The sequence below is a fragment of the Rhinolophus sinicus genome, chromosome 4 (assembly GCF_057876585.1).
Source record: "Rhinolophus sinicus isolate RSI-liver-muscle chromosome 4, RSI-T2T, whole genome shotgun sequence".
NCBI lineage: Eukaryota > Metazoa > Chordata > Mammalia > Chiroptera > Rhinolophidae > Rhinolophus > Rhinolophus sinicus.
Genome location: NC_142504.1, coordinates 105,486,039 through 105,513,775, shown reverse-complemented (window position 1 = coordinate 105,513,775; position 27,737 = coordinate 105,486,039). Strand labels below are relative to the sequence as shown.

The 27,737-nt window shown below is 46.4% G+C and overlaps 1 protein-coding gene across 5 annotated transcripts in view; it reads left to right on the top strand.

The window, feature by feature from the left end:
- Positions 1-27,737, top strand: part of ALPK2 (alpha kinase 2) — a 117,487-nt gene that overhangs the window by 58,023 nt on the left and 31,727 nt on the right. For all 5 annotated transcript variants that reach the window (XR_012498732.2, XM_074339895.2, XM_074339896.2 and 2 more), the window contains one exon: positions 22,625-25,988. Coding sequence is in view for 4 of the 5 variants with exons in the window: in XM_074339895.2 (XP_074195996.2) it covers positions 22,625-25,988 (3,364 nt within the window). In the remaining variant the exon portion in view is untranslated. The remainder of the gene's footprint in view (positions 1-22,624; positions 25,989-27,737) is intronic.

The following is a 27,737-nucleotide window of genomic DNA, read 5'->3' as shown; positions in this document are numbered from 1 at the left end:
TCCCCAATATTCCCCAATAAAAGAACAAAACAAAACAAAGAATGAAGCGGTTAATTTTGAGTACATCAAACTAAAAATTTCTATATAACAAAAAACACTGTAAACAAACTTAAATGAAAGTGACACACCAGAAGAAAAATGTAGCACATAAGTAATAGACAAAGATTAATTTCCAAAGTATATAAAAAACAGATAAAAATACCCCTAACAACTGAATTAAAAAAGGATAAAATTAAACAAGTATGAAGTTCATAAAAGAGGGACTACCAATGGTTAATAAACATATGAGAAGAAGCACATCCTTGTGAGTAACTAGGAGAATATAAATTTCAAAAATATAACATCTTTCACCCATCAGATAGACAAAAAATTAAAGGATGATAATATCAAGTGTGAGATTATGGAGAAATGAGTAAGTACATTGCCAACAAGAGTGTAATTTGATGGTATCCTTTAAAATCAAAAAGAATATTACACATTATTTAGCAGTTTCACTTCTCAGTATCCACTCTTGAGGAAAGCTTGCATAAGGGGCCCAAGGAGACATGGACCATAATACGTGTTGCAAAATTGTTTGTGTCAGGAAATATTTACATGGAATTGGCTAAAGTGTGGCCTGTTCAAATGATAGACATCTCAAAACATTATGTAGAGTAAGAAAGGTATATTGCAGAGTGATACATAGAACATGATACCATTTATGCCCCCAAACCAACCCATAATAGTATATGTTCTTTGTACATACTTGATACATATGTAAGTAGATAGAATTCTTTTTTTGTAAGTTGGGAACAATCCACACCAAAATGATAATGGTGACTAACTTTGGGGAGGGAAATAAGAATCTCACATTTGAAGGGGAGATTTGTAATGTAATATTATTAAAGGACACTGTATTCATTTATTACCTATATTATTGAAAACTAATTTTTTAAAACAGGAAAACAAACTGGGGCCTTGGAATTCTTGATTTTGGTCCTGTTTCTGTCATTAACCAGATGTATGTTAGGGAGTCATTTCTCCTCCTCTTTGGGGCTCTTTCCTCGGTGTGAGCTTAAGGGGTTAGATCTCTATCTCTCCAAGCCCTAAAGTCTCCTGAATTTCTGATTTCACATCAGCAACCAAAATAAATGTCAAACAAAGTGGAAGAAAATATGAATCTCAAGGTGAGGAAAGTCTTTTTAAGCATAAAGGGGAAAAAATGATAATTCTGACAATATAAGAATTTTGCACATAAAAAAACCACCATAAACAGAATTTAAAAACACATGAAAAGAAAACTTAGACAAGTACTTGTGATGTATAGGCAAAGAAAACAATGTATGAAAAGACGAAGCGCTTAATCAAAAAGAGGCAAAGGAACCAAATAGGCAACTCATAAAAAAATGTACAATTACACCATAAACTTACCAACTCCTTCCTTCCTTTCCTACCTTCCTTCCTTCCTTCCTCAATTTTCAGAGATTTTGTTTATAAAATAACAATACCTTGTGTTGATAAGACTGTGAAGAAACTCAGGCTTTGTCCTATACTGCGGGTAGAAGTACAAATTGGTACAACCTTTCTGGATGGCAAATTGGCAGTATTTACTAATACTTTTAAAATGCAAGCTTTGGCCCAGCAATTAACCTAATGAAACTATCAGAGATGTTAACAGAGCTTGCTGGACCAGAACATTCACTGCCATGTGACTTGTAATAATGGAACAATCTAAAAGTTTAGCAATGGGGAGTGAGGGAATGGTTAAATACAGTGGTACAAAATTCTTTGGAACACTGTGCAGCCATTAAAAATCATGCTTTCAAATATTTAAGGATATGAGAAAATGCTTGTAAACAAATTACAAAAAGTTGTTTATATAATCAATTCCTTTGAGAAATTACAGTTTCCTGAGAGAAGGGTTAAGCTCTTTGCCTGTCGTCCCACCATTTGGTCACTGGCAGACTCTAAGCTAAAGTCCTGGTCATTTTCTCAGTTTAATGCCCTTATGTCTCAGCACAATTCTAATTTTCAGGATTCTGATATCCTCCGCATAACCATCCAGCCCTGATTCTCTCCCTCCGCTATCATCCTATGCCTCTTCACTTCACCGGGTTAGATTGGCAGTACACTGATTCGTCTGTCCTGCTGGACTGTAATTCCGTATGGGTCAGTGGTGAGCTTTACTGAACACACACAGCGCCTGATAGTTAGACGAGCTTAATACATGTCACGTGAAACATCAGCATGTGATCTATTAGGCCCACCTGTGAAAGGGGATTTCAACTCAGCAAGTGTGACAAGAATTTCAGAAACTTGGTAAACCAAAGTAATATGCAAAGCTATAAACGTGGGAAAGTAGTGTTTTTGCTTACTAGGGCTGCCGTAATAAAATACCACAGACTGGGTGGCCTCAAAACACAAATTTATTTTCTCACAATTCTGGAGGCCAGAAGTCCAAGAGGGAGTCAGCAGAGCTGATATCTTCCCAGGCTTCTGTCCTTGGCTTGCGGATGGCCACCTCCTCACTGTGCATTCACGTGGTCACCTCTCTGTGAATGTGTGTGTCTGGTGTCTTTCTCTGTTTCTATCCTGATCTCCTCTTCTTACAGTGACACCAGTCATATTGAAGTAGGACCCACCCTAATGACATTAGTACCTTCTTCACCTCTTTAAAGACCTTATCTCCTCATGCAGTCACATTCTGAGGTACTGGGGTTAGGGCTTTAACATATGAACTTGAGAGGGGGACACAATTCAGTCCGTAACAGACACATCTCGCACTGACCCTTCTGGGGCGTAGGGCACTCACGTAAGAATTAGGATCCGGAAAGCCCACATTTAACTACCTCAACACTCAGACTGGGAAAATTCCACAATTCTGGAAAAGCAAACATGCCCCAATTTCTTCTCCTCGTGGAATGAGGGTGGCAGGATGCTGGCCAAGGATCCACCCCGGCAGAGTACCCAGGTCCAGGGGACAGTGTGGTAGGCAGAACAAAAGTAGGTCCGCCAAATTCAGGTCCATGCTGTTGTCCCCAGAACCTGTGAATATTATTGTACGTGGCAAAAGGTACATTGCAGCTGTGAATAAATTAAGGGCTTTGAAACGAGGAGATTAGCCTGGATTACCCAGTGGTCCAAATGTAATCACAAAGGTCCTTCTAAGTAACAGAGAGAGGGAGGAGGGTCAGAGTCAGAGAGAGATTTGAAGGTGCGTGCTGGTGGCTTTGAAGGTGGAGAAGGGGCCACGAGTCAAGCAAGGAATGCGGGCAGCCTCTAGAAGCTGGAGAAGTCAGAGGGTTTCTCCTCTGGAGATTCCAGAAGGGATGCAGCCCTGCTGACGCCCTGATTTTAGCCCAGTGGGATGTATGTCGAACTTCTGACTTTTAGAACTGTAAGATAATAAATGTGTATTGTTTTAAGGGACTACTATGTTTGTGGTAATTTGTTACAGCAGCCATAAGAAACTAACACAGCAGAAAGGATAATTTCACACAAAGTACCTCAAAGCAAGTCAGGATACCCTTCTTCAGGTTTTGACTTCAGTCGTCACAGAAGGAGCCCAATCGTGAGACACAGACTGAAAATTCCAGTTGTCTTTGGCTTAGAAAATCTGACGTGGAAGAGAAAACAATAAGAAAAATGGCACTCTAGCCAACATATGACATGTTATAAATATTAAAGCAAGTATAACATTTTGGAACTCGGGAAGCCTCGGAGAGTCAGGACAGAGTCATGGGCTCCACAGCTAATCCACTCTAGCACTTGTGGGCACTTTCAGGACTCTGCCTAAAATGTTTCTGAACCATCACGGGTGTCCAGAGGAGCTCCTGGCCTGAGAATGCCTGTGATGGGGCTGGGCTCCACGAGAAAGCGTTGTGGGAAGGTCCTGCCCAGAATGTACCTTCTGACCTCAGGCAGTCAAGGAGGCTGAGGTGGTGCAAAGAAAACGCAGAACCTCTGAGCAGCCTCTAATGCAGGGCTTCTCGAACATGACACTGCTGATATTTGGGACCGGATAATTCTTTATTATGGTCAACTGTGCGTTGTAGGATGTTTAGCAGCCTCTCTGGCCAGTAGCAATTTCTGCTTCTCATCCGCAACCCTGTTGACAATCAAGAATGTCTCCAGATATTGCCAATGTCCCCTGAGGGGGTAGGGGCAGCAGAAATTACCAGCGTTGATTAGCTCTGGCTAATTTCTGTGCTTTCACCAGTGGTAGCTGGGAAAGAAACTGATATTTCATCTAAATCAGCACTGACCAATAGGAATTCATGCCAGCCGCACATGTAAATTTGTGTATGTGCATAAGTTGTGCAACCATCACCACTATTTGGTTCCAGAATATTTTCAGCATGCCCAAAGAAACCTCATGCCTGTTAACAGTCATTTTCTATTCTCCTCTCCCTCCTATCCCCTGGCAAACTCTGATTTCTGTCTCTATAGATTTGCCTACTCTGGACACTTCATATCAATGGAATCATACAATACGTGCCTTTTGTGTGTCTGCCTTCTTTCACTTAGCATAATATTTTCAAGGGTCATCCATCAATACTTCTTCCTTCTTATTCCTGGATAATATACACTATATGGAGAAACCACATTTATTTTTATCCATTCATCAATTGATGGGCATTCTGGGCTGCTTGCACTTTGTAGGTATTATGGATAATACGCTATGAATATTCATGTACAAGTTTCTGTGTGGACATGTGTTTTCAGTTCTCTTGGGTAAATACCTAGGAGTGGAATTGCTGGGTATTCCATGTCTCACCTTTTGAGGAACTCCCATACTGTTTTTCAAAGCAGTCACACCATTTTACATTCCCACCAGCAGTTTTTGAGCGTAAACCAGATATGTAATTTTAATTTTTTTTGGAACTCACTTTTTTTTTTAAAGTTCAAAGGCACAAGTGAAATAAACTTTAATATTTTATTAACTCATTACAACCAAAATATTATTTCAATAAGTAATCTATGAAAGATATTAATGAGATATTTCACTTTTTTTTTTGTATTCAGTCTTCAAATTCCGGTATATTTTACACTTACAGCATATCTCAATGACTATTCATTGGAAATGCTTGTTCTGTAGTGTGGTTTCATGAAATTAGCAGTTGAAAGAGTAGATTCACATAGCCAATTGTTCCAAACCTACTTAAAATGTTTTCCCAACTGAATCACACATGTCCATTTTTAAATTTATGTGTAAATTAATTCAAATTAAATAAAATTTAAAATTCAGTTCCTTAGTTGCACTAGGCACATTTCAGATGCTCACCAGCCACCTATGGCTAAAGGCTTCTGGGTTGGACAGCCCAGCTCTTAGTTATTTCTGTTGCAATTGTGACTTTTAGATAGCACGCTACCCTAGGCCTCGGCCTTGGTTTTCTTTCCTCTTCTGCAGCTGAACCAGTGACAAAATGGAATTTGCTCTCCCTTTAAAAAAAAAAAATAGACTTTCTGTTTTACAGTAAGTTCACAGCAAAATTGAGCGGGAAGTACAGATTTTTCATATATTCCCTGCCCTCACACATGCATGGTCTCATCCCCCACCAGACGGTACATTTGTTACAATCAATGAACCTCCATTGACACGTCATTGTCACCCAAGGACCATACGTCATACCTGGGTCCACTCTTGGGGCTGCACCTTCTATGAGTCTGGACAAACACACAATGACCTGTAGCCCCCATTGTAGTATGTAATTCTATCTCAAAGGAAAGGGCTGCTTCCTGTATACCATGTATTCCTAGTTCGGAATGAGAGGCAAACAGCAGCAATTGTCACCCAGGACCCGCTACAGCCTAGCAGCCCTCACCTCATGCAGCCTTTATTTCGAATGACAAGCTCTAAGCCCCCCACTGCCAGGGCCTTAGTGTCCCAGTTGGCATCCTGGCACCCCTGCTGCTTTTTGGGCAGGCTCCACGTGTCTCGTGTATCACTTTAAAAACAACATGCCACTTTGCCCCCAAGCCATCTATCAGGTTACTGTCAAACTACAGGACAAAAGAGGACACATTTCAGTGCTCATGAAGCTCACAGTTGCCCGGGCTTGGGAAATCCTATGTGGAACAAAAACTGGGGAGCGTGAAGGGGAATGGATTTTCCCTTAAAAATGCTTTTGTCATGAGTTTTCATCCAGAGAAATCGCAGCACGGCTGTCTCCCCAGAGGCCGGGAATCCCAGTCCTTTCCAGGATTCCTGGGCTCATATAGCATAGTGTTTCTCAAACTGCCACTCACTGAGATCACCACTGGGGAGCTTGTGAGAACGTCTGATTCAGAAGATCTGGGGCGGGGCCTGGGATCCTGCATTTCTGACAAACTCCCAGGGATTTCCAGGGACCACAAAGGCTTAGGGCACTTCCCAGAAAGTATTCAATATGCCACACCCCACCCTCCCAGCACACTCAATTGCTCAATAGCTAAGAATAGCTGCCTGTTATATAGTGGAACTATGTGCCAGGGGCTATGCTGAGACTTCAATGGGTTAGCTCTGTTGAGATTTAATTATCTCAACAACCCAGTGAGATAAACCCTGCTGCTGTCCTGGGGCTCTGGGTTGGGAGGTGATGCAGCCGGCTTTGAACGGAGTCTGCCTGACTCCAGGCCCTCAGCCCCAAACACAGACGTTACCTAACTTCCCAATTCCATTTTAGGTCTGAGTTCCTTAACTCTCTTTAGAACGAAAATAAACTCTGATAACTGTGGTTGCCTCTGGTGAAGGAAATTGAGAAGGTGGCAGGGGTAGGAGGGACACTTAATGGCCACTTGATACTCTTTCACTATGTACCTCGTAAATTCTGTATCGTGTATCTGTGTGTGTTTATTATCTACTCAATGTATTTGACAGTTTTTTTTCCAAAAAATAAATAGTTAAAAAATAAGCCCACGGCCTTCCTAGTTAGAACCATATACCAACCGCTAGGCCAGTATCAGACCAGTTCTCAGGGCAAGGGGATCAGGTAACTTCCTCTAAAATGGGCATCCAGCATCACTGCTGAGATGGTGAAGGCTCTTCAGGCTGCAGCCATTCCCTTCCCAGCCTCTGGGAATCTACCCAACAAGTCTGGTGTGCAACGTCCCACCAGACAATAAAAGATGCCTCCACCACCTGGTAGGGAGGACTTTTCCAAAGCTGATAGAGTCTATAGTAATAATTCAAAGACTAGGTAATATTGGTAAAAATGGTGCTTTTCCAAGTCCTATGTGAGCATTCCTTCCTTTTAGACAAGTTGGCATGGGTCAGAATTCCACGGTGCTTCTCTTTTTTCTTTTGTGACATCACCCATTAACAAAGAGGAGAAAATGATAAAGTTAACCAAAAAGTGGTCGGACTCCGGCCGTTGTGGGCGCCCACATGTGATTTGAATCTCAATGCTTTCTTAAGCTAATTGCTGTAATCATGAAAATATGAGTTTTAACATATATTTTAAAGGAATGCAGGTTAATTATTTCCAGATCTACATCGTGAGTGAACTTAATTGCTAAGAAGAGCTTACAAGAAGAGACTCTGACCTGCAGATTTTACTGAACATACAAACTTCTGGTGTAATCAGCCATAATTAAAAGTGCCCATGTTAGAGCACTGATTGGCTCAGGGGACATATTAGGGGAAAGCCAGGTCTTGTTGGGGTGGAACCAGGTGAGTATAGATGATGGTTTAGGAAGGTTGGGGCCAAAGCCTGTGGGGGCCTTATCACTGGCCTAAATAGGGGGAAGAAACCCAGCCAAGGGCCGGGCAAACAATAGAATGAATATTCCTGCTATGCTCAAAATACCTTTGGACACCTCTGTCTGCCTCCTCACCCCAAAACCCCCCACTAGTCCAAAATTCATTTGCTTCACACACGTGTCCAATAACGACATGGTCCTTACACCGTCCCTCTGACTGCTCTTTGTATGATGAACAGAAGGGATATAGGCACTATGCAACAAACCGCTGGGTCTTCACGGACCGAGGCGGCTGGAACAAAGCCCAGCCCAACACTTGGGTGCAAGACGTATCATGATAATGCTACCATTCTGAGCACACATCTGCAGCCTGCAGGAAACGGTCACCTGAGTCCTCGTATGTCCTCACGTACTGTCCTGGTGCTGTTGGTCAATGAGGTCACCTCGGAGAGGTGACGATTACCCTGGCCCATGTGGCCTCAAGTCTGGTGGCTCCTGCTCTTTCTATGCCACAAGAGGAGCCTGATGGCCCATCTTGCAGGGTGCCACATAGCCACGTCCCCTAGCATCTTGCTGACTCCCCGGCAGCAGTACTGGTCTGGACGCTGGGAACAGAGACACCCCAGGTCCCCCTCTTTCCTGCCTTCACTCCCAGGCCAACAGATCTGTCTCTCACCAGGGGAGGTTAGTCTCTAATCAAAATACTCCTTCTGTGTCCTTCGTTCTCTCAACAAATATTTATTGAACACCTACTATCTGTTAGACCCCTTTCTCGGTGCCAGCGACGTAACAGTGAGCAAAGTCCCACCCTCAGGGTGCTTACCTTCCAGTGGGGGAGACAGACAATGAACAGACGCACCTGTGTCACCCATAGTGATGAGTGCTATAAAAACAGCAGGGTCGGGAGTAAAGGGGGAGCTCCTTTAGGAAGGGTGTCAGGCCTCTGAGAAGCCTCTAAACTCCCCTAAGATTTTAGACATTTTGATGCCCAAGAGCTGAGTCTTGAATGCAGGCCAGATTTGTTTTTCACTCACCACCACCCCCTTCCCCCACCCCCCTCAGTCCCCCAGGCGGTGAGGAATCACCTCCCCTCCTGCTTGACTGAAGAGAGGGCAGGAAGGAAATACTAGAAGAGCGACCGTGGTGTAATATTCCTTCAACAAGAAGGCAATGGAAAGGAAGTGTTTCTTTTAGGGTCTCTGAGTCCCTCCATCTCCCCATCTCAAGTTTCTGAGTGGCGGTTCTACCCTCCAGAGGACTCGTGTGCTTGGGGTGGGCCACAGGAAGATTAGAGGAGGGCAGACAGGTTTGAACTGCTGAATATACTAATCCATATTCGGATCTGGCCTCATAAATCGCTACTAAACTGTGCTCTTCAAAGGACACAGAAACTCAGAGGATTGGCTGGAAAAGATACTGATGGATTTGAACTTGCAGAAAGCCAAACATGCACAGCAGCCAGAGTGGCCCCTCAGGCTGCTCCCTTACGCCCCCGTTTCTCTTCTGAGCCACCTTCCTCAAGAAGGGCAAGGGCAGGAAGAAACAGGGAAAGCAGCAGCCAGCTTCTCCTGGGCTCCTCTGGGGTCATCCTCCTTTTCTGCAAAAAAGCTCAGCTCAGCTCAAATACCCTGTTTTCTGGGGAACTTCTAGACCTGTGCTATGCTCCCTGCAGGCCCTGCTCCATGCATGTTGAGCTGGTGGTGTTCCACTAAGGCAGATGGACCAGGCTAATTCACACCCCGCCACACACACACTAGCTCAGGCAGGTCCCTTGAATATCCATCCCTCTGGAAAAAGGGAAAAGGGAAGACAGAGAAACCTCTTAACCCGTGATTGATCCAAAGAACCAACTAAGATGGCGGAGACACTTATCCCGAGGGCCCCGGATCCTCAAGAGAAGCGGACGTGAGGGACACCTGACAGGATGCTGGGAGGGTGGGGGTTCCCACAACATTTGGGAGCTCTTCCAGGTCAGTGCACTCAGAGATGTTACAGTCTGTCGTATGATCAGGGCTGAGGACGAAGTTCAGGATGTGGCCTGTGGTGACAGAGAAATGAACCATGGCACCCATTACACTGCACTGCACCAAGGTGTCGAGTTCCTCTCAGTCCCCTGCAATCAGAGACTGAAATGGCAGACATCTATTGTCACGATTCTGAACCGATTCTGAACCGACTCTGCCCCGCCTAGCAACCCTGGGCATGCTGCCTTCCCCTTTCCCCTAGAGCCCCCCTGTAGGACTTTGACACAAATAACCAAGTTGTACAGTGACTCTATTATAGCCCAGAGATGACAGCTGAGCTAACACATGTGTGTTAAGCATCTACTTAGCGTATAAAGTATTATAGCAAGCAGATGTCTCAACCCCTCAGAGAGCCTACAGTGAAATTCCTGAGTTGAAACCGCGAGAGGGGTCCCTACTGCGTTCCTCATCTCCAGTCCCTGAATCCTGTCCATTCTTCCTCTGCAGTGTGTTCCTCTCTCTATGGGTTTCCGAGGGCTTAAGACAACAGAAACGGATTATCTCCCAGTTCTGAAGGCCACAGGTCTGAAATCAAGGCATTGGCAGGGCTGGTTCCTCCTGGAGACCCCCAGGAAGAAGCTGTTCCCTGCCCCTGTCTTGTAGCTTCTGGGGTTGCTGACAATCCTTGCAGCTGCATTGCCCCGGTCTCTGTCTCTGTGGTCACCTGGCCACCTGACTTTCTCCTTGTGTCTCTGTGTCCACATTTCCTTTTCCTTATAAAGACAGCAGTCATCAGGTTGGGGCCCACACCAATACAGTGTCACCGCAACTCAACTTGAATGCATCTGCAAAAACTCTATTTTCAAATAAACTCACATGCACGGGTGACACGGGTTAGGCTTGATCGTATCTTTTTGGGGGACATGATTCAATACACAACACTCTCCCTCCCATCAGCCACTGCTATAGTCCCGGCTTCATCATTTTATCTGGACCATTGCAATAGGTGGCTTTCCAGACAACTTGGGCCAGTGTCTCTCTTCTAAGATACTGTCCACATGCTACTGCAACCGTCTTCCCGGAACCTAAACCTGGGAGTGTCATTCCCTTGTTTAAAACAACATCCTCCCAGCCCCTGTCAGACTGTGGTGGACCCTCTTGCTGCAGGAGTCAATCTGAACGCTACGCGCAGTGCATTAGCTCTAGCCTCTTTCCACGTTGCCATCCTGCTCCCCCCTTCCCTTTCCATGCCCCCCACATCCTGGTCATTCTGGATAACTGAGCACTTGCCTGCCCCAGTGCCTTTGTTCATGCTGTTTCCTTGGCCTTCTCTCCTTATAAAACATCTGCTGCCCTCCTTGAGCTTGTCTACCTCCTTAACACAGAACGTAAGTTTCAAGAAGGCAGAGTCTTTCACTGGGGATGTTCTTTCCCCAGCAGTAAGGATGAGGCCTGGCTCATGAAGAGCTTTCAACAAGGATTCAATGAGTAAAAGTGTTAAATTTAAATGCAGAGGCAGCAAATGAATGGATTCTGGATCTTTCCCTGATACACTGTCCCTTCTCCTCAACCTGAAGGAGAATGGATTTCTCCCATAATGTTTTATTCTTCTCTCTGCTAACATATACTGTACATTATAGCTGTTGGTTTGCCCAGCTGGGCTGTACTATGAGCTATGTGGCGACAGACACAGTTCTGATTCATCTGTGAACACCCGGAACAGACATAGTACAGTGACTGTCAATACAATTTGTCGAACTGAGTTAAATCTAGTTAAAGAGGCAAGACAGAAACATGAAAAAGCACATTCTCCCACCCCCTCCAATTCACTGCCTCCACCGCATTTGCAGAGCTGAGGTGGGGGTGGGGGCGGGGCAGGAGGGTAAGATTGCAAATTCTGTAAGTTCCCCTTTCTGCTGATGCTTAAAAAATTATCTTTCTGAGTCAGCACAGGTATTTTGATACTGCTTTGAGATTTCGGGCATTTTTCTTCAGTGATGTTTTAAAAACAAGTGCTTCAACATTTACCATCAAACTGATGATGTCGGGTAGGAAAATAACCATCATGAGAACCGTTGACTCCTTCGTCTTTAAGATTTCTAGTTGGGGTCTATATCTGAGAACAAGCACAAGGAACTCCCCCGTCACTGCCTCTCCATCCGCAGAGGGAAGGACATCCAGTTCAGGCCTGGGCAGCTCCCTTAGGAACATTCTGAAGTGGCTGACGGCTTACAGGGTCTGGAAGGCTGGGCTCCAGGATACCAGCCTTCGTAGGATCAGGGCAGGGACCAGAAATAGCCCCTTGGTGGTACTGAATTCCACTCTCCCGACAGGCTTTGCTTACCACCGAAACAAGCGTAATTTCCAGAAGAATGTCAGCCCTCCTGTACTTGTCCTGCTGTTAGAATACCATTCCAACTCTCTTCTCAAGTCCACACCACCCAGCGAGGTGACAAAGCTTCACGGGCAGAGAGCTGATGGCAGACTGGAGACGGTGGGGAGGGAGGGCCAGCAGGACAGGCTGGGGAAAGAAGGGTTGCTACAGAATGTTGAGTAATGTCCCTCCAAATGTATGTCTACCTGGAACCTCAGCACGCGACCTTATTTGGAGCAGGGTCTTTGCAGATGTAATTAGTTAAGGTGAGGCCATGAGTCAAGATGAGGTGAAATGACAAGGAAGCGTTCTTCCCTGGAGCCTTCAGAGGGAGCCTGGCCCTGGGAAACCTTGATTTCAGACTTCCGGCCTCCAGAACTGAGAGAAGAAATGCGTGTTTTTTTAGTCACCAGTTTGTGGTCATTTGTTTCCGCAGCCCTAGGAAACTAACACCGTTGCCAGTGGTGTGTACAGGGAGGCATCAACAACAACAACAAAAATGTTTGTTTTCTCATTTCTGCCTCCAGGACCTTTTTCCAAAGTAGCTTGGGAGACAGGGTCATCTACAGGGTGAGAGGTGGAGACCGTGATTAGGGCTGTGCTGAAGAAAGCAAATGGAAAGAAACAGGTGTTTGCCTGACTTTTGTTTAAACAGGACAATAATTTTTTAATTTGGGCTTTGTTGAGAGAAGTGTTTTCCAAGTTCCTTTCTTCGTGTTGGATCGGTCTTATCTCTGGACAATCAGAAAGCAGGAGTGTGTGAGAGTTTAAACAAGGGTATCCAAGCCTTGAACATCCTCCTCAGAGATGCCGGGACAAAAAGCCTGACAGAGATGGAGTCAGGGCCCAGAAAACACGCCCATCCTGACTTCACCCTGTGTTAGAATAAGCTAAGGGAAACGGTGAGGACAGGAGCTCTTTCCCGGCTTCCCTTTGGGGACACGGGGACTGACCCCCACCCATCTACCCGTGAGGGCAGCTCAGACACCAGCTGCCGGAGGAGCAGGTCCTGGTGGGTGGAACTAAAGGCCTGAACATTCCTCTAAGGTCTTTTCAAGTTATTGGATCAGAGGCTGGCTCAGTCAGAGCGACAACTTTCATTCTCCACTCATTCTCCAAGCCCCTACCTGTGGTCGGGAGCTTATGAGCAAGACCAGATCGTTCCAGAGGAAGAATAAAGAGATTACATGAACTTGTTCATCCGAGAAATTATATACATGTGTGAATTCTCAAAACACCATAAGTGCAGATATCAGCTAAGCATGTTTTTCACTTTCCTTGCTCAAATCACTGCATTGAATCCCAGACATTTTCTTTCCTTCTTGGTTCTCAAAGCATTTCCCCAACAACTTCAGCTTCCCAGAAACTTCTTTGTGAATCATTCTTTTTCCTTCCACCTACAAGGGGAAAGTAGATTTTGATGGCTCCATCAAAGGAGGTCCCTGAATTTCCAGTTGACTCTGCACCATGCTCCTGCCCACATCCTGCCTTTGATGCCCTTCATCTTTCAAGTAGAGGTGTGAAACTTAACCCTTCAGTTGCACTTTGTGATTTCACCACTCTGCCTGTGGTCAATTGGCTAGCACCACCTTTGGTGCCTGGTGGTCACGGTACAATTATGCTGATGTCTTCTGGGTAGTATATATCAGAAACCTCAATTGTTAAGTGTTAAAAAACAAGAGATGCTTTGCTCCTCTCTCGCTACTCAAATAAGAACAGATGGCTTCAGTTTAGATCTAAAGAAGACCAAGGCTAGCCAAGCACCAAATTATTATTGATGAAGAAGAGGTAGAACACACGTATTAACCAAAGCACAGGACTTTGGGGCAATTGCTCAAGTAGGTGATTCGAACAATGTTTCAACAGAGCACTTGATGGAGCATGAGAAGAGACCCAGACTGCAGAGGGGCCCAGCCTTCCTATCTATGTTGACACTGGGTGAAGGGCAGATTGGACAGGTGTTCACTCATTTGACCTATTTTTTTGAGCACCTACTGTGTGCCTTGCAGCAAGATCAGCATGACTAACCCTGTCCTTCCTCTCGTGGATCTCACTATTCCAAGAACTTTTATTTCTCCTGCTGCATGCAGCTGTCTCTGGATCTCATCTAGTAACCGTTCTTGCCGGCTGGGAAACCGTACCCTCCCAGACCTGTACTCTTTAAGGGGACATTTTTGCTTAACCAGAAGCCAAACCTGAAGACATGGCTGTCCTCCTACTTCCTAGAAGTGACATATGGCATATTAGCTTGCATTTGCTCCTCATTTTTGGCATTGAGCATCCCAGACAGGCGATCTGCCTATATTTATGTTTATATTCAGATTTTCCAAGTGCCAAATACCATCATTACCATATAATTTAAAGTCACGCTGAATGGGCAAAATAGTAGTGTAGTAACCGTGACAAGCGCTTCCTGTTTCTAAAGTTTACAAGAACTTGCTCTGTACCTGGTATTATTGTCAGTGCAGTACGGTAATTGCTACTACCTTGGTTTTGATTTTGCTCACAAATTCTAGAAACGGTGAAGAGGGATGTTGATTTGAAAACGCTCTCCTAGGAACTGGCTAAGGTTTCATTCTTTCCCTCTTGTTATCCAGTCTGAAGTCTGTAGAGAAGTTTCGGTGTGTGGGAAGTAAACAACACCATGCCATTCCCTCATCCCTCAGTGCATGATTGACAGCAGACACTCAATCCGTGATCCCAGGGCCCTGAAGTGGGGATCAATGGGTTCAAGAGGGTCTGGAGGCCCCTGAAATTATATGCAAAATTGTGTGGGTAAAATGAGATTGCCCTGGAAGAAGAAGCTGTAACTTTCCTCAGCCCCAAAAAGGGTTAGCAAAATTGGGGGCCAGTGGCCACTGGTCTTCTGTTCTGTGGCTGGGATGGCTTGTATTGGCTTGGACTAGGTCTGTGAGCCTCCAGAACTGTTCCGGGCCCCTGTGCTGACACAGTGCGATCTACTTACTGCTTAGAGGAGGGAGAAGCAGCAATGGGGGAGGCAGGGCAAGAGCTAGGACTCCAGGGAGTGCTTTCCCCAGGGTGACCTGTTCCCCAGCCCACTGTGTCTTCCCTGGCCCTCTCTTGGGCCCCACTGCCTCGTTCTGGATTGGTCTATGTATGGTGACACATCGTGTCCTTTCCCCTAAAAACACTCTTAGTTAATAGACTTAGATCTAGGAGGCATCAAAGGAAAGCCTGGTTCTAAATGGAAGGTGAGGTTTAAGCCCCATTTCAGTGTTTGTGTTGTTTACATGGGAGCAGGTCTGAGAACACCAGAGCTGTGTGGCCCAAGAGATACTCTCCACCCTCTCACTTTACCGTGGAAGAAACAGCCTCGGAGACATCCAGTGACTTCTCCAAAGCCACTTCCCATGTGCCAGCGGAGCCAGGACTAAGCCCTGTGTTGTCTGAGGTCCGATCCTTTCTCCATCACCCCACTCCATGTTCCTTTCACCAACTCATCTGAGTCCAGTGTTTTCACAACACAGCAAAAAACACTGATTATTCAGAAAGGCTTGGTGAAATGAAAAAAAAATTGCTGGCCTTCCCAACTCCATGTTTCTTAGGTTTGCGTATCTCCCAGTCACAGTTAAGGAAATCTAGGTCCCCCCCCCCCCCCCCAGCACACTCCGAGATGCAGGAAAATGAAGATGCAGTCAAGGAAGGAAGGTGGCTGCTTTTCTGACCCACGGTACGTGGGGTTTCTCACCAAACGGTCTTCTTGTGTGTACGAGTATATTTCTCACTAACATGACACAACCCAGAGTCCCCAAGGTGTACGTGTCTATGCCATTTTACAAACATGAGCTGCATTCAGGTGTGTACAGCCCTAGAGCAGTGTCTGCTGTGTATTCAGGGCTGTACTGGGCGTCGCGGTTATTACCATTATCAGTAGTAACAGTAGTTCTGCTACTTGCCACACCTCACCCACGATGCACAATGAACACACATAGCTCCTGGCTCACGGTCCGGGGCCCTTTTGCTCACACCGTGTCACCAGGCAGATTCCAGCCCCTCAGCCCTGGAAAAGGGTTTTCCTCGTGGAAACCCAGTCTTCTCTCAATAAGAGATCAAATCGGTATTTTACACATGCTACGACTTTCCCAAGAAATCAGGACAGGCTGAAAGCAGCTGGCTGAAGATTTCTTGTCTCCCAGGAGGGAGTGGTATGTAGATGAGCTGGTCAAATGACAGGGGTGTTCAATATCGGGTTTCAGGATTGGGGACATCAGAGGCGTGTCCTCCACTTTATTATGTGTTACTTTAACATTCAAAACCTTTAAGTGAAGCTCCTTTCTGGGCAACCTGGCGACTCCTAAAAATAAACTCAAGTTCCTGAAATATTTTAGGTTGCCTTTAAGCTTTCTTTGGCTGGGGACTGGGCTGTTTTCAGTTTTGAAGGCCCAGGTGGTATGGATTTGATCTATCGAGAATGATGAATGACCCTCTGATGCTAAGCCTGCAGTGAGGGCTCAGCAGATATTTAGGAAAGGTTAGCTGTGGGCAAGGCTACAGCAGCCCAGGGCCTTGGGGAGTGGGGGAGGTTCCCATTTAAAGATTCCTGGAACCGCCGGAGCAAATTGATGATGTGTAGACAACCACTGAAGAACACGGCGCTGTTTGTATCTAATCCAGGTGAGGTGGAAAGAACATTCAAAGAACATTTGAAAAGAAACAGGAGTTAGAGAAAGAAAATCATCCCGCGGGAGGGCTTGTCGGCATATGGCAGTGCTGCCCCGCTGAAGCAAGGAGCTAAGCGACTGACTCTCCGGCCCTGGGTCCGTCTTCTCACATTTCCCCATTCTCCCCACCACTCCCCACCCCCGCTGGGCTTCAGCTTCATTTAACCTCAGGCCCTTTGGATCCCTTGGCATTTTGACCAGCCCTTTGCCCTTTGTGACACTGTCCTTCAAACTAATCTTTACCCAAGTTCACCCAGTGCTTCCAGGAAGGCTCCAGGGTGAACCTCACATGCTTTCCCCTTATCCCTCAGCAATATGTTTTCCTCCTGTATCCATGAGGACTGCTTTTAGCTGCAGTGAACAGAATAACCACTGCTAGTGGCCTCAAACAGAAAGACCACAGGAAGTCGGTCTCAGTGTTCTTCCCACGGCTCGAGGATGCCTTACAAGCTCCCAACTCCTTTCTCGCTGTCTGTCCCACCAGCCGTAGTGTGTTGGCTTTTCCTTCTCGTGCTGGTTGCCTCAGGACTAGAAGATGACAGCTGCAGTGTCAGACATCACATCTTCGTTACAGGAAGAAGGAAAGAGGTAGACACAGTGCCCACCATATCCATGCCTCATGTAAGGAGAGCAAAGATCCCCCAAAAGCTGCTTAGTGGAATTTCCCTTCCATCGTACCTGCCAGAATGGACCCCTTGGCTCTGTCTCACTACGCAGGAGGCTGGGAGAGTATGCAGTTGCCCAGCCTCTTTAGTTGGAAGTAGCAAAGGCAAAGGGCGTGGGGACGCTGTTGAGTTAGTCAACCAACAGCGTCTATCACATCTGCCCCTTCTAATCAGTAGAGATGCTTCCTGAGACTGCACAGAAATGTTCCAGAATTATCTAAGAATCGATACGTATAACATAAGGGTGCAACCTCTGGTTTTTGCACGGCAGGGATCTGGTCCATCACGTGGAAGAAGACGACTCCGGTGATTTTCCCACCGCTCCTGTGGCAGCATGCTAGGTCCATCCATCTGGCCATTAGCACAACTTGTCGAGAATTGTTACTTATCTTTTCCATGTACATCTTGTCTCTTCAGCTGGATTATACGCTATTTAAGAAGAGGGATCTTATCTCATACCACCTTCTATTGTTAGTGACTCAAATGAGTGTCATGACTTTGTTGGCATCCGGGTCACTCTCATTAACGATGAGATATAACCCTAAACATCCCAGGAGGATGGCAAGGCCACACGGTTTCCATGGGATTCGTGGCAGACACACACAGGAAGCAGAGTTTTTGGAGAGGCCAGTAAATGAAAACAACGTGTTTGCAGAATTGGAGGCATGTTGAATAGAGATGGGGTTGAAAGATGCCGGGAGGGGAGACTGTAAGTTTTCAAGCTCAGTGCTGCTTTCAAAAACAGGTTTGGAAGTGTTACTCCATTTGGTTTTCCCTTCCCCGTCTTTGTGTTCATTCATGCGCTTATTCATTCAGCAAAATGAATCGAGTCCCTGTTATGTCTAAGGTTCTGGAAATCCAGAAATTAAAACAGAATTCCTGCCCTTGGAGCTTGAGGAAGCCAACAAACAAGTGGCCATGTGGCCTGTAATAGGGACCGTTATAGTCTTACACTCAAGTGTCTCAGAAGCTCAGAGATTCTGAGTTTCAATTAGGGGAGTTCCCAGCCATCTGGTGAGGTTCGTCTTAATTTATCTTGTTAGAAAATCTGGAAATGACTTTAATGGCCAGACAGACTTGACTTTATACCCTGGTTATGCCATTGACCGTGGGACCGTGGGGTGCTTCCTAAGCTCTGTACATCAGGGACCTCATGTGCCAGTTCTCAATTTACTGATTCTCAGCTCGGAGCACAGCCGTCAGTGGCGCTCAATGATAGAATCCCATTAACCAGGTCTCTTAAAATAAGCTTGATGTGAAGTTTGTCAGCAGAGGGTGCTGGAAGGACAGTGCAAGAAGAAGAGAATTGCTGTCATTTTCAGCATCGGGGGCAGTTGGTATTAGGGGTTTGTAGTCATCTCATAGAGCCTGTCCTAGCCACGGGGCCCAGAACATGGTCCATCAGTGACCTTTTGACCTTGGCCTCATGCTAAACTTCCTGCAGCCCTTTCTACCCAGAAACCGGAGCTTGGCATGGTCCGCTGCTCTGGAGGCCTCGTGTCTGTATCAACATCCAGACTTCCTCCACAAGCCCCTGTGTGGCCTGTACACAGCCGCCTGTGGCCCTGAATATCTGGGACTGTCTTTCCCTCTCCCTCCCCCCACCACATGTAGCCCACCCAAGTCGAATCTTGGCCTCTGCCTTGCCGGTGCCCTGGAGACCACCTGCTCCCCCCTGCATGAGGAAGGGTGGTCTGTTGCTCACCCAGCAGGTCCAGGTCAGCTCTGGCCTGGCTACACCAGCGAGTGTCTCTGCTATGTGGTGGCCTGGTTACACCTTCTCCAACTAGGTCTGAGCTGCTTCCACGTTGTCCTTCCCTTTGCTCTCCCTCACCTTAGAGCACCATCGTGTTTTCCCTCAACCATAGTTACTCTTCTATGGCAATGAATAATTCTTGATAGTCACCTGCCTTATTTAACCCACTTGGTGGTTTCTATCTTCTGATTGGACCCAGGCTATTCCCCTTATCAGTAAAGGAGATGACCGCATAGTATTTAAGATTTGTTTTACCAATCAAATGAGAAAGCCTATGTAAAGCCCACAGCACACTGCTTTGCTCGTCAGAGTTGCTCATTTTGTGTGCCTTAGCCACGACTTCCTTTTCACAGAGAACAGTGAGTGCTGACAGGATGGTGCCGATACGCGTGTGGTTAGCCTTAGAGGAAGAGACAGAGGGTCAGAGAGGCCAAAGAGATTACTTGGGAGCGTGCGTGCAGTGTTGGATTGAGCTGAACCCAGGTGGCCGGTCCCCCAAGTCCACACTCCACACACGATACGGGGCTTCCTCCTAGAGCCCCACACCCTCCTTCTTTTCACATGAATGAAAACATCACAAAACTTCTTGAGTCTCACCACTCACTCCATGATGAGACTAGCTAAGCAGCAGGAGAATCATTTGTTGGACTTCTCTCATAATGACGTAACTAAGGGATGTCTTAAAAGGAAGGCCTGAATTATTTGAAAGGCGTGAGTCTGGTTTGTCTTTCTCTATGAGTTGGCTTCTGCATGAGACCAAGGGGCCCGTCTTTAGAACAGGCCTTTAAGCCGTGACAAGTGTGTACCAGGCTATTGAAAGCTCCGCTTTGAGAAGACCCCATTGGTTAGCTAAAATCAAATTTATGGACTTTCCCATCAGCAGTGGACTAAGTCTATGGATTGTTGCTTGAACGTATCTTCCAAAAGGCCAGGAGTGTTTGCTATGTTCACTGATGCATCCTCGTGTTTAGAACAGAGCTTGGTATGTCGTAGATGCTTAGTAAATGTTTGCCAAGTAGATGAATTTACAGTCAAGGATTTGCCATATTTTTTTACATGTGGGGCTTCACCAGGCTAATTTAAAGTAGGATTTTATTTTAAAAGGAAGAGAGAGGAGGAGTGAGTTCCTACCTTAATAGGAACATGACTATTTTGTAAATCAAGGCACGATAGCGTGGCTACGATGATATATTCCAATGACCAAACTCATCCGAATCAAAGCTTACTTGTCCCGTGTTTTACCCTCTCCAGGTGTTAGTGTCTTCTCCATATCAGCCTGTAACTCTGCTGATATGGTAGCAAGCAACAGCGAGTGTGTAACATCTCAGTAAGTAACAGTGGCTTTTTAACTTGAGCCCTTTGGAAAAATTTGTCCAGTGCCTGGCAGAGAATTCTGCATATGGCAGCTAATCCATAAATGTCTGCTGGCACTGATGTTATTGTGATGATGGCAAGATCTTAAAATAAAGGACTGACACAGGTAGTAGAAATTCAGGCAGCAGAGGAAGGCTCAAGTGAGGGCCCTGGAGTTTTTGGTTAGACAGTCTCCTGCACAACTCCAATCATGACCAGGCAGCTACCCACACTCTCCGAGCTTAATAGTTCAGTGTATTTATGCTACAGTTCATTATAAAAAAAACCCAAAAACAAACCTGAACCGAAATAGCAAATAAAATGAACGCTCTGTACAGGTGTCAAAGACCTTCAGGGGTAGAGGTGAAACCATGTACACTTTAAACGCCTCGATACCTTTTTCAAACCTTACTTCTTATTTTCCAGAAATGATCTTTCTTGTTTTCCCCTTTCCAGTTTAATATGATGAGAAAAGGGGCTATCGACAGAGAGTAAATCTGTTCTCGTTTTAGAAACACCAGGGTGTGAACCAGACTGCCCCTGCCCACTGCGTACAGTTAAGTCTCTTTTAAAATAGAGTTGTCCCAAAGTCAGGAGCAGGTGGGTCCAAACCCTTCCAACTTAGAGTTGGAATGGATGACGTTGGGTAGCGCTGTCTCACCTCGCACATGGTTCATTCACTTCGTGCTTCTTTCAACAAGTGCTTACGGAGCGCTTGGTAGGTGCTAACCGTGACAGACCTTGAATACAATGTAGAATGGGAGCGATTGCCCTGCAGGCGGGCAGCGTGCCTGTATTGTACCCTCATCACCTGGGATTCTCCCTAGTACCTTGGGAGCGTTCCATAAATATTTGTTGAATCGGCGAACGGTCCCAGCCCTCATGGAGATTATAACTAACACAGGAATTATAGTAAGTTTCTTCTTGTTTAGTTAGGACTTTTATGCCAATGAAATTTGAGTTAAATGAACATCAGGGTAGTTTTCAGGAGAAAATGAGACGTGAATCCCTGCTGGCTGCAAGCAGCCTTGGGGGAGTAGGAAGGAGGTGTGGTTATGCTGTTGTCGTGTTTGCTACTGGATGTGTGTAAAGGGATTGATGATTCTCACCTGTGGTTGATGGAAACAAGCCTCAGGTCTCTGGAGCTGCCCTGTGCACAGGACCATGTCCGCTTTTCTTTGTCGAACACTGGGGGAGAGACTGTCTCCTCCCGTCTTTAAGCCCAGTTATCGGTTTCTGCACATTTGAATGTGGCTGCTCCAAAGCAGGAGTCCTGGAGGCAAAGATGGCAATGCTAGTCAAAACTTAGCAGCAATTCCCTTCTCCTTAGCTGGGCCTAAAGTTGATAGGCATTAAAGTAATCGATGAGCTAAAAATCTCAAGAGACAAGAATTTAGTCAAAGTTTGGTGCTTCCTTAAACAATATCCAATATCACAAAACATTCAAATGGTACCATGATAGGTACCTCCCTCCCTCCTTCCCTCCTTCCTTCCCTCTCCCTGTCTGTCTCTTTCCCTAAACTTAAATAGTCCTGGGTTCACCTGTCACAAGACATCTGTTTTAAAGTGAATCTGGCATTTCGAGATTTTATAACCTTCCCGGAGCAGAAATGATTGGCAGTGCTGATGGCCAATCATAATCCTATTACTTCATTAGAGGTGGCCTCAAAGGATGCTCCTCTCTGTTCTTTAGTAACATTGTTAACCATCAAGGTGTCATATCTGTGGATGAAGAGAGCTCTATGCTACTTTATCAGCACTGCAGTTTTCACTTGTTATGATCATGGGAAATTCATCTTTCTGGAAAGATGGTTTTACACGCTCTTATGGTTTACTTGATCAAAATAGTTCACATTCCACTTATTTCCATCTTTTTTCCTGAGAGAGAAAAGAAATCATTCAATGATGATTCTCAGGAACCTCTTTGCTTACAATGGGCAATTTGACCAAGGGTCCCCTGGAACATGCAGTTGCTTAAATTTGCATTTCTCCAGGACATCTCTAATAGCTGGAGTGAGTTTGGGGATTAATGTCCAGATGTCAATCATTCCTGTTGCTCTTCTTGTCTATTATTACAGTCATCAAGGATTAACACTCTTGGGATTGCAGTGATGCCCTATTGTGGGCTCTTCCAGAAACAATTCTATTAATATCACTTTTCATCTTCCTAGGTGCACATTCAGGAAACAGTCAGGGAGAGAATCTCTCTGAGCCAGACGCCAGCTTTCTCAGAGCCTGCCAGGGAGGAGTCTGCATTCACTGGGACCACAACAAATTCCTTCCCCAACTTAGGAGAGATCAATGAGGAAAATGCATCACTGGCCCAACATCTGGAGATACAAAGCTGTATTCAAGGCCCACAGCATGAAGAAAACCAAGACAGAGAAGACAATGCTGCTGGACATTCCCGGGAAGACCTGGGACAAGAGCTCAGCCTCCCAGAAGCGGATCATGCAGACACATTTCCCTGTGAGCTGGCGATGCATCTCCCTGAAGAGGGCAGCACTGACTGCAGAGAGCCTGGGGCTCTCTCTGTTGCTCCCCCTGTACCTGCAAATATTGTCCCCACCTTGGGAACTGTATGTGATGGGCCAAGAAGCAGAGAAGCAGCATGTGTGATGGAGCATTTTGAAGCAGGTGACCAAGGACCATGTGACACCATGGATTCTCCTGTTCGAGCCCCAGTAGATAAATACTTGCCTCAAGAAATTTGCTCCATGGACTCAGAGCTGGTAGAAAGTCAAAGCAAAGTATCCGATTTATGTTCTCCTGATGACAAGACACTGGACGTTCCTTTTCAAGCACCAGATTCTGAGCCTTCCCAGTCTGCATGCAAGAACAATAATGATAGAAACTCGGTCACGGTCCCTCCTGTCAGTACCTTCACTTGTAACATGTCACAAAAAGCCAGTGAAGGTGCCACAGGGGAAAATCCAGCCGAGGTAGAGGATTCTACCTCCATACTGGCCTCCATAGGACAGGCTAGCCAGGAGGGGCTGAGACCCAGCATCTCAGGAGGTCTTGAGGAAAGACAGCCTCTGTCTCCCGAGAAGAACTCTTCGGTGCAGTTTGAAAAAGGAGGTGACGAGAGCCCCTGTACCAGTGTCCCGGATACCTCAGACACATCAGCCAGCCATAGTTCAACTGTGAAGTTTCCTCAAGAGATGCCAACAACATTAATTGATAATCTTGAGGTGACCAGGGAGAGTGGGGACACACCCACTGTTACCATTGCCACCAAAGTCTACCCAGCCAAATACCTGCCTGTTTCAATTGCTGGGAATAGCCACGCAGAGAGCCCTGAGGAGAGCTCACCTCAGGTACCAGATGAAAATGTTTTTCAACTTCGTTCCAATGGACCGTTGGGTCATATTTTAAATGGTTCTACCATTGAATCTCCAAAAGATCTCCTTTGCATGGCTCCCAGTGGACCAGGAGTCCAAGTCTGTGTTCTCCCGCTCTCAGAGGGAGAAGCTTTCTATAGCAATTCCCCGCTTCACACTGATAACCAGTCTGGAGATAAGAGCTGCACCATGGACAGAGCAGACGATAGGAACCTTGAAGAGAATGTCCAAGAAAAAGGAAGTGAAACAACACAGAGAGTCCAGCAGGAGAACCTGCCCCACCAGGGTTCTCTTTCTGAAGATAGTCTCCAAGAAAGTTGGCTTACGACATCCGCTGCTCAAGGGGACATAAACCCAGGACCCTTGGACCACGCCTCAGCAAACTCTGGAGAAGGAAAAGGGCAGACGTCAGGCCTGGGGACTAGCGTGTCCGTGGTGGCTGAAGCTACTGTGGAAGATGACAGTCAGGCTGTGAGCAGCGATCCACTGTTCTCTAATATCCCCCCAGAAGAGTCAAAACAGAGCGGACCAGGACATTGGGAAGCAGGCAAGAAACTAAAGATTATAACTCTAGAGGCTTCTATTTCAGAAGTCTGGCCATCAAGACAACTGACAGATTCTGAATGCAAGGAGTCGGAAGCTGGTGCTGTGATTCCTGATGGGGTCTGGGCTGCATCTAACGTTCTAAAGGCAGGTGCTGCTGGGCCAGAGCTGGGCCTCTCTGAAATAGCAGCATTGGCTCATAGTCCTCAGGCTGCGTCTGGCTCAGCCCTTGCTAATAACAGAGAAATCCACCGCAGACAATGGAGAAGTCTTTCTTCCCAGTATTTGAACCAACCCAGATTCCTGGAGTCGTCTGTGGACCCTGTAGATGAGAAGGAATTATGTGTCACAGATCTGCCATCAGAGGCTTCTGAAACTGGAGGGCAGGAAAATGTTAGCAATGTGAGTCAAAACCAAGAGGAAAACCACCTCAGCGTGGATCACCCTACCTTCTTTAAACAGTTTCTGACCTTCCCTAAAATCCTAGAGTCCTCTGTAGATCCCATCGATGAAACGGGTGTGGTGGAGTGGAAGGCGGAAACGCAGGAGCCTTCTGAATCCACTCTAGGGGTCATCAGAGAGGAGAATACATTGAATGACGGCAACTTGGGCCAGAGAGTGGACGTCCAACCTGCCATCTTGCCAGTCCCATGCCCCCAGCAAAGTGGGGGCACCATTTCAAGTGAAAACAGCACCAACAGAAACCAAGAAGCCAGTGACAGAGGGGAGGCTGGTCCAAGTGAACACAACAAAGCAAAAGTGGACGTCCAATCTGCCATTTCCCAAGTCCCGTGTCCTGACACAGGTGGGGAGACAATTCCAAGTGGGGACTGCGGAAGTCAAGTACAAGAGGGCCACGAGAGAAGCTCAGGGGAGGCTGAACAAAGGAAAGACCACAAAGCAGATTTTGTTTCCCCCACTTCACCTCTTTCTAACTGCCTCGCAATGACTCCTGCGTCTGTTGGAGTTGATACTCACAACGCCACAGGTCAAATTCCTGATGTCTCTGAAAATGATTTAGTGGAGCCCAGAAACCCTCAATGCGCGCTTTCTGACTCAGAGGAGAGGGGAGCTATCATGAGTAAGTGTGGGGAACACTTGTGCGCTCCCAGTGGTCTTACTCAATCACCTTTTGCTTTATCTCCTGAGGAAAACATCACGAACTTTTCAATCAGGCACAAAATTGAGAAACCTGAAATAGAGGAGCCCCAAAATAGGGAAACCAAACCCACAAGGGCATCTGGCTCCCCGGCAGTGACTTTGGCGTTCATTTCAGGTGAATGTGCATCAGAGACAGCTCCTGAGACACTACAGGGCCCAGGTCAACTCAGTGCCACCCTGGGCCATGGGAGAAAGTCAGGAGAGCAGAACCCCACTCATGTGGCAGCCCAGACCGGCGGATCCCCAGTGATTGCTTCAGAGGAGGTCAAGAAGAAGAAGGAAATCATAGGAAGAGGATATTTAGCTGAGGGAGTAAAGAAGAAAATTCTGTCCAAGGTGGCTGCCCTGAGGCTGAGGTTGGAAGAGAAGGAAAACGCCAGAAAGAACTCCGGCTTTCTTAAAAAGACTCCTAAACTCGAAACATCCGTATCACACACAGATGAGAAAAAAGACCCCAAGAAGCCACCTTGCAAAAGAGAAGGAAAAGGTGAGGCTCGGTGGCATTCTGTTAAAAATGTGGGTTTGTCGACCAGATGTGAAGTTCCCGTGTCCTCCTGAGTCATGTGCAGTTAAGGTGGGTGTAGACCAGGTGGGCACTGATGCTATGGCTGTGACCAAATGGTTCGGCACGAAGGTTGGCCTGTGGTTTTCAAACTCCAACGGCCCCTGAATCACCGGGAGGACTTGCTGAAACACTGCTGGCTCCACCTCCAGGGTTTCTGATTCCACATGTGGGCTCGAGAAATTGCATTTCTAACAAGTTCCCAGGTAATCTTGGGGGAGAACCACCGATGCTGGCTGCCGATTGGAATGTTTAATCGAAGGAGCATGATTAAGATTCCCTTCTGTTTAATTATCCTTTAAAAACTATTGTAAAAAGATAAACAGAAGCATTAATCAGCGTAGCTAATTAGTATAATTAAATAGACCACATGCCAAGTAGGATTTCCAGAAAGAAACATTTAGGTACAATTTGGGAGTCTCCTCTTGAATCATTGATTTTCAGTAAAAAGGGCTTCATTGAACATTGGGTTTCCTTCCAAATTTGAATCTAAAGTGTCCTTCCAACTCACCCTCCCCTTTATGTGAGTCTAAAGTCCCCTGGGGTCTCCGCTCCAGGGTGCAGACCCCTCGAGGCTCAGAGTCTTTGTAACTGCAGTCTCTTCTGCTTTGCCCAGGAAATCACTTCAACCCCCATTTCCGTCCCATAACCTGACTTTTAGCGACTTTTAGGTCATGTTTTAGGCCCTTCCCATGGAACCTGGTAGAAGTCAGAAGAGAAGATATTGCAGCAAGTGAAGGTGCTGGCGGGGACTGGGTCAGAGAACTCTGCCCCCAGCCCCCAGCTCCAGGGGAGGGTGTTTTCCTCAGCAGAGTCCTCAGACTTGGAGGCTGTGGCTTGTCCTTCCCCGTCCACATCCCACGGGCCCTCAGCCCTGCTACAGAAAGGGTTAAAGACCAAACTGCCTTCGGAAGACTTTGGAGGGATCCAATCAGGTTATTAATATACACTTTTTAAAAGCACCTTTAAAGACAATGAAGCAATGCTTTAAAAGATCTCTAAAGTGGGTTCACACCAGAGGTGAACAATCTATTTGGAAGTTTTGTCCATGGTTATTCAAGTTATCCTTTGAGAAACAAAGCTTGATCTCAGCCGCCACACAGCCTCCGTGAGCACAAAGGATGGCAAAGATGAGGGGTCAGCATTCTGGGAGGGGCGGTGCTCTCGCACCCGGGACCTGGTGGGGTGGGAGTTGGGGGTGGGGATGACGTGGATGAGTTTGAAAGAAATTAAACAGACTGAGTAACCTATTTGACATTCAAAGCTTGGTCCCGCTGCACCCCCAGACCTCCTCTCAGCTCCTTCATCTGCATTGCTCGCATCTCCCACACAGACAGGGGTCCTTCCCAAAGCCCTGAGGCCTCTCTCTTGTCCAAGCCAGTTTCATGTCGCTCAAAGACGCTCATTTAGTTCCACTGCCCATTTTATGCCCTTCCCGCCGTCCCCTAATTTCCTCTGTGTTCAGAACTTACCCCAGATAGTGTCTGGGGTTGGCAGCCTTAGGAACATTTAGGTCTCCACAGATAACCCAGGAAGACGGCCATTACTTCGTGGTGGAAGGGCCCTTGAGGAAACAGGTCCCAGATGAGGTGAACTTGGCCAAAAGTCTAGACTAAGAGTTTGAGACTGGGGCCTGAACAGCCGGCAACAGCCAGCAGGGCCCAATGAATGCAA